The sequence below is a fragment of the Cygnus atratus genome, unplaced genomic scaffold (assembly GCF_013377495.2).
Source record: "Cygnus atratus isolate AKBS03 ecotype Queensland, Australia unplaced genomic scaffold, CAtr_DNAZoo_HiC_assembly HiC_scaffold_171, whole genome shotgun sequence".
NCBI lineage: Eukaryota > Metazoa > Chordata > Aves > Anseriformes > Anatidae > Cygnus > Cygnus atratus.
This window is the reverse complement of record NW_026109764.1, coordinates 1-6,708: the sequence shown is the minus strand read 5'-3', so window position 1 is coordinate 6,708 and position 6,708 is coordinate 1. Positions and strand designations below refer to the sequence as shown.

At 56.9% G+C, this 6,708-nt stretch overlaps 1 protein-coding gene and 1 pseudogene across 1 annotated transcript; both read right to left on the bottom strand.

Moving 5' to 3' along the window:
- Nucleotides 1–691: 691 nt before the first annotated feature.
- Nucleotides 692–1,269, bottom strand: LOC118257705 (interferon-like; annotated as a pseudogene).
- A 4,414-nt stretch (nt 1,270–5,683) lies between these two features.
- Nucleotides 5,684–6,259, bottom strand: LOC126913675 (interferon). The gene has a single exon (XM_050716672.1). It carries the CDS (start codon nt 6,257–6,259, stop codon nt 5,684–5,686), a length of 576 nt encoding a protein of 191 aa, XP_050572629.1.
- Between the last annotated feature and the right edge of the window lie 449 nt (nt 6,260–6,708).

Here is a 6,708-nt window from a genome sequence, read left to right as displayed (position 1 = left end):
ATGCCCGTGAGCGTGCAGTGTGCCTGGTCAGGCGCGAAGGCCACATTGATCCTGGGCCATGTGGGTGGGAGAGCGGGCAGCGGGCTGTGAAGGGGCTGGTTGGCTGCGGAGCGGTGTGCCTGGTGAGGTCATCAGTGGTGTGGTGGAGGGAGGGGTTTGTGGTCGCTGAAGCTGTCGAGGTTGTAGGAGAGGAGTGGAGCGAGAGCGAGCTGTGCGTGCTGATGGAGGCTGAGAGAAGGAGAGAGGTGCTGGGTGCGTGGGGGTGGTAGCTGCGAGGGTGTGTGTGGGGAGATAGAGAGAGAGGGACTGTTGTCAGAGGTGCCCCGGGATGGGACGGGAGAGGGGTGATCGAGACGAGTTTGGTTGGTGGGGTTGTCCCAAGATGGTTGAGTGGGAAGTGCGTGAGCACTTGAGGGCTAAGCAGAAGTGTAAGGCTGGAGATGAGGGCATCATCCAGATGCCCTCAGGCCAGTGAGAGGGATGCTCTAGGACTGGTCAGGTTCTTACAAAAGGTCTTTATTTACTTTGCATAAATAGTTAATAAATAGATGACAAGCTTGGTTGAAATAAATAGTTAAATAAGGAGGTGGTGGGTGGTGGTGGGCTCTGGGCTCTGGTCAGTTCTTGTCAGCGTCCGTGTGTGGTGGGCGAAGGGAGGCGTCAGGGCAGAGGTGCGCGTGTGGGGCTCCTCTTAGCGCATGGTGCGGGTGAGGTGGTGGATGCGCTGGAAGCAGGCGTGAGCCTCGAGGCGGACGTGGTCCCAGGCGCAGGGGCTGTAGGTGTGGTTCTGGAGGAAGTGTTGGATGCAGCCGAAGTACTTGTTGATGCTGAGGTGAAGGTTGCGGGGCCCTCGCCTGTGGAAGCGCGTGGCGTCGGCTGGGAAGCAGCGCTCGAGGTGGTGGATGTGGTGCTGGAGCTGGTTGAGGAGGTCGTGGCGTGCAGGTGTCGAGCCAGTGCGCGGGGGTGCTGGGGCCTGCTGAGGGTGTCGAAGAGGTGTTGGAGGAGGTGGTGGACGGTGTGTGCGGCTTGCTGTGTGTCGTTGGTGTCCAGGAGGGTGTCCGGGAAGGAGCAAGGCGCGTGTTGCTGCGGGCAGGGCTGCGTGGGGCTGGGAGCCATGTCGCGGAGGAGCTGGAGGCTGTCCCAGGGGAAGGCGCTGTCGTGGAGGCGCAGGGGGCTGCAGGAGAAGGCGTTGGCGGGAGGCGTGAGGAGGAGCAGGAGCGCCAGGGCGCTGTGGATGGCTGTTGGTGTTGGGGCTGCGGGCCCAGGCATGGTGGGAGTTGGGTTGTGCTGGGCAGGAGCCTGTTGGGGCTGGGTGGTGGTGCGGGTGGTGGCAGTGCTCGGGGTGCTGCCGTGTGTCGGGCTTTATGCGGTGCGGCATCTTTCTTTCCCTTCGTCGCTTTCTGGTTGGTGAGAGTTTCCGGCTGTGGTTTTCAGTTTTGGTGGTTGTGGTGTGTGGGGAAGTGCGTTGTTGGGGTGGCCCTGAGCGTGGTGTAGGTGCTTGGCTGGTGTTTTTTGTTGAGGTGGTGGGTAATCTGTCCTTAGTGTTTGTGTGGGGGATGTGAAAGTGGTGGGGAGAGGGTGCTGGTGCAGCTGTGTTGCGGATGTGCTTTTCTTTGTGTTTCCCTTTTGGCCTTGAGGGAGAGTAGTTGAGTACTCCCCACGATTGCTCTTCCTTCCTAGGTCCACTTTCCCTATGTCATGCCCTAGTGTTAGGTTTGGGTTTTTTCTTCGTGGTCTTATTTTGCCTGTCTGTTCCCTTTTACTTTCAGCGCAGTCGTTCATTGCAGGTTTAGAGGTGTTTCTGGAGGCAGGGGTGTTGTGAGCTGCTCGGTCCTACTGCGGTTCTGCGGTCAGGTATCATTGGAGGAGATGTGTCCCTTGTGCTCCTGTGCTTTGAATGTCTGTATGGATGGAGCTTCCCAAAGCATGTCTGCTCCTTGTCCCTGTGTTGGATCACCCATCTCTTGGGTTTGCGTGTGTTTTGTTTTCGGATGAAGAGGAACTTTATGGTAGCGTTCCCTGCAAATGAAGGGACCCCCAAGGGGTCATAGAATCATTGAGTTTGGGGAAGATGTCTAAGATCATCTAGTTGAACCATTGATCTTGAATTAAAGTCCAGCAGTAACCCTTGCCATTAAGTCCTGAATGTACGCGTTTCTTGAAGATCTCCAGGGATATTGACTCAACCATTTTGCCGGACGGCCTATTCTAATGCTTGCCCAACCCTTTCAGTCATGAAATTTCTCCTCATCTCCAAGCTAGACCTCTCCTGGTGAACCGTAAGGCCCTTTTCCCTCTTAGTGCTGTGGAGAAGAGCCCCATTCTCCACCTTGCAACGCAACGTCCTTTAAGTTATTTGTGAAGTACAGCAAGGTCTCCCCTGAGCCCTCTTTCGTACAAGCGGAGGGACACAGGGTCCCTCTGCCCCCCTCATAAGACTTGTTCTCTAGACCCTTCCCTAGCGTTGTTGCCCTAACTCATCAAGTCCATCTCGTGTCTCCAGAGAGGACACTGCACTGGCCGTGGTGCTGCGCGTGCCTCCCTGTGAGGGGGGTGTTGTGGGTGAAGGGAGGTTGTCTGCAGTGGTGGTGTGGTTGAAGGCAGGGTGTGCAAGCGCTGGGGCAGAGGCCGCGAGAGCGGTTGTGGTGTGGATGTGTGAGGGTTTCCCTTTATTCCTTGAGGAGTGCTGTCGTGCTTTTCTTTTGCCCTTCAGAATTGCCTTTCTGAGCATGTGCTTTTGTTGTGTGAAGGCCGGTTGCTGGTTGTATTGGGTTTGGGTTTTGGTATTAGTTATTTGTGAAGCAGTAGAATGGCAAGGAGCTCTTTCCTCTGTCATGGCATGTAGGCGTTGGTTGGTCCTTGTGGGAAGAAGGCTGTCAAGGAGGCTGTGAAGGTGTCAGGAGGCAAGAAGAATTGTAGAACCATGGTATATTGTGAGTGCGAAGGGACCCTCAAGGATCATGGAGTCAAATCCCGGGTCCATGCTGGAGGAGCCAAGAACCAAACCGTATTTCTGAGAGCCTTGTCCAAGCACTCCTTGAGCTCCGGGAGGGTTCGGTGCCGTGCCCATCTCCCTGTGGAGCGTGTTCCAGTGTCCAGCTACCTTGTCTGGGAAGAACCTTTTCCTAAGAGCCAGCCTGACCCTCCCCTGTCCCAGCTCCATGCGGTTCCCTGGGGTCCTGTTGCTGTCCCCAGAGAACAGAGCTCAGCGCCTGCCCCTCTGCTCCCTCATGAGGGAGCTGTAGGCCGGCATGAGGCGACCCCTCCGTCTCCTCTATTGTTGGCTGAAGGAAGTGAGGGACCTCGTCTACTGCTCACACGTCTTGCTCTCTGGACCTTTCACAGTCTCCGTTTCCCTCCTGTGGAAGTTCTCCAATGGCTTTATGCCCTTGTTTTGTGGTACCCAGAAGGGTAGAGGGTGCTCGAGGTGAGGCTGCCCCAGAGCAGAGTGGGACAATCCCTTCCCTCGCTGTGCCCGTGGCCGCCCAGGATACGGCTGGCCCTTTTGTCTGCCAGGGCATGCTGCTGGCTCACGTTGCCCTTGGCGTTGACCCAAACCCTGAGACGTGTTTCTGTGGGGCCACTGTCCGGCCTGTGTTCCTCCCGTGTGTAGGTGAAGGCAGGGTTGCCCCGTCCCCGGTGCAGCCCAATGCAGCACTTGCTGTTGGTGCGCGTGAGGTGGTTGGTGAGTGCCCAGCCCTCTGGTTTGCCAAGAGCTCCGTGCAAGGGCTCTGTGTCCTTGCGGGAGTCCGCGCCTCCTCCGAGTGTGGTGTTGTTTGGTAAGTCACCTGTTCTGCCTTTGAGTCCTTCATCCAGGTTTTTTATGAAGGCGTTAAAGAGCCCTGTCCCTAAAATGGCGGCCTAGGGCATCCCGTTAGTGACTGGCTGCCAGCCTGCTGTAACCCCGTTTAGTGTAAGCCGCTGAGGCCGCCTCGTCTGGGGGTTGTTTTCCCATCGTGCTGTGTAGTTGATGAGCTGTTTGCTGTCCGTTTTGTCCAGAAGGGTACTGGGAGAGGAAGTATAAAAGCTTTGCTAGAATCACACAGAATCACAAAATATGAGGGATTGGAAGGGACCTTGAACGATCGTCTAGTCTGTTCCCACTGCCAGAGCAGGAAGACTTAGATGACGTCGCACAAGAACGCATCGAGGCAGGTTTTGAATGTCTCCAGAGAAGGGAACTCCACAAGTCCCGTGGTCAGCCTGTTCCAGTGTTCTCTCACCCTCACCGTGAAAAAGTTTCGTCTCATATTTACACAGAACGTGAGATGCAAACTGAACATTCCAGCTTGCACCCGTTGCTTCTTGTCCTATCTTTAGATGTCACAGAGAAGAACCTGGCTCCGTCCTGCTGACACTCATCCTTTACACATTAAGGTCACCCCCGAGTCTCCTGCTCTCCAAGCTAAAGAGACCCAGCTCCCTCAGCCATCCGTCGTAAGGGAGATGCTCCACTCCCTTCGTCATCCTCGTGGCTCTGTGCTGGACTCTCTCAAGCAGTTCCCTGTCCTTAGTGAAGTAAGGGTCCGAGAACTGGAGACAATATTCCAGATGCGGTCTCAGCAGGGCAGAGTAGAGGGGAAGGAGAGGCTCTCTCAACCTAATAACCACAGCCCTTGTAATCCACCCCAGGATGCCATTGGCGTTCTTAGCCACAAGCGCACAGTGCTGGCTCCTGGTCATCGTGCTGTCCACCAGGACCCCCGGGTCCGTTTCCCCTTCGCTGCTCTCCAGCAGGACAGTCCCCAAGGTATCGTGGTGTCTGGAGTTGTGCTTGCCCGGATGCAGGACTCTACGCTTGCCCTTGTTATATTTCATTAAATTTCTCCCCGCCAATGTGAAATGATGACGTCTCCCTGCAATGTAAAAAGATGACGCTGGGTGGTGTCCCTTGGTGAGGCAGGAGGGTAACGTTGTCCTGAGAGGAGAAGCTTGAGTCAAAGAGGACATTCCTCTCGTGCAGCTGTGTTGGCTGTGACCAGTGAGTGTGTCATGCCCGTGAGCGTGCAGTGTGCCTGGTCAGGCGCGAAGGCCACATTGATCCTGGGCCATGTGGGTGGGAGAGCGGGCAGCGGGCTGTGAAGGGGCTGGTTGGCTGCGGAGCGGTGTGCCTGGTGAGGTCATCAGTGGTGTGGTGGAGGGAGGGGTTTGTGGTCGCTGAAGCTGTCGAGGTTGTAGGAGAGGAGTGGAGCGAGAGCGAGCTGTGCGTGCTGATGGAGGCTGAGAGAAGGAGAGAGGTGCTGGGTGCGTGGGGGTGGTAGCTGCGAGGGTGTGTGTGGGGAGATAGAGAGAGAGGGACTGTTGTCAGAGGTGCCCCGGGATGGGACGGGAGAGGGGTGATCGAGACGAGTTTGGTTGGTGGGGTTGTCCCAAGATGGTTGAGTGGGAAGTGCGTGAGCACTTGAGGGCTAAGCAGAAGTGTAAGGCTGGAGATGAGGGCATCATCCAGATGCCCTCAGGCCAGTGAGAGGGATGCTCTAGGACTGGTCAGGTTCTTACAAAAGGTCTTTATTTACTTTGCATAAATAGTTAATAAATAGATGACAAGCTTGGTTGAAATAAATAGTTAAATAAGGAGGTGGTGGGTGGTGGTGGGCTCTGGGCTCTGGTCAGTTCTTGTCAGCGTCCGTGTGTGGTGGGCGAAGGGGGGCGTCAGGGCAGAGGTGCGCGTGTGGGGCTCCTCTTAGCGCATGGTGCGGGTGAGGCGGTGGATGCGCTGGAAGCAGGCGTGAGCCTCGAGGCGGACGTGGTCCCAGGCGCAGGGGCTGTAGGTGTGGTTCTGGAGGAAGTGTTGGATGCAGCCGAAGTACTTGTTGATGCTGAGGTGAAGGTTGCGGGGCCCTCGCCTGTGGAAGCGCGTGGCGTCGGCTGGGAAGCAGCGCTCGAGGTGGTGGATGTGGTGCTGGAGCTGGTTGAGGAGGTCGTGGCGTGCGGTGTCGAGCCAGTGCGCGGGGGTGCTGGGGCTGCTGAGGGTGTCGAAGAGGTGTTGGAGGAGGTGGTGGACGGTGTGTGCGGCTTGCTGTGTGTCGTTGGTGTCCAGGAGGGTGTCCGGGAAGGAGCAAGGCGCGTGTTGCTGCGGGCAGGGCTGCGTGGGGCTGGGAGCCATGTCGCGGAGGAGCTGGAGGCTGTCCCAGGGGAAGGCGCTGTCGTGGAGGCGCAGGGGGCTGCAGGAGAAGGCGTTGGCGGGAGGCGTGAGGAGGAGCAGGAGCGCCAGGGCGCTGTGGATGGCTGTTGGTGTTGGGGCTGCGGGCCCAGGCATGGTGGGAGTTGGGTTGTGCTGGGCAGGAGCCTGTTGGGGCTGGGTGGTGGTGCGGGTGGTGGCAGTGCTCGGGGTGCTGCCGTGTGTCGGGCTTTATGCGGTGCGGCATCTTTCTTTCCCTTCGTCGCTTTCTGGTTGGTGAGAGTTTCCGGCTGTGGTTTTCAGTTTTGGTGGTTGTGGTGTGTGGGGAAGTGCGTTGTTGGGGTGGCCCTGAGCGTGGTGTAGGTGCTTGGCTGGTGTTTTTTGTTGAGGTGGTGGGTAATCTGTCCTTAGTGTTTGTGTGGGGGATGTGAAAGTGGTGGGGAGAGGGTGGCCGGGGAGCTTTGTCTGAGATAACTTTTTATGGCTTCCCTTTTTCTTCCTCTTCTGTTTGTCTTTTTTCCGGTAAACTTTCCCATGCGTCTGAAGTGTTTATATGTTTCGTTTTTGAAATGGTAGTAGTTTTTGTG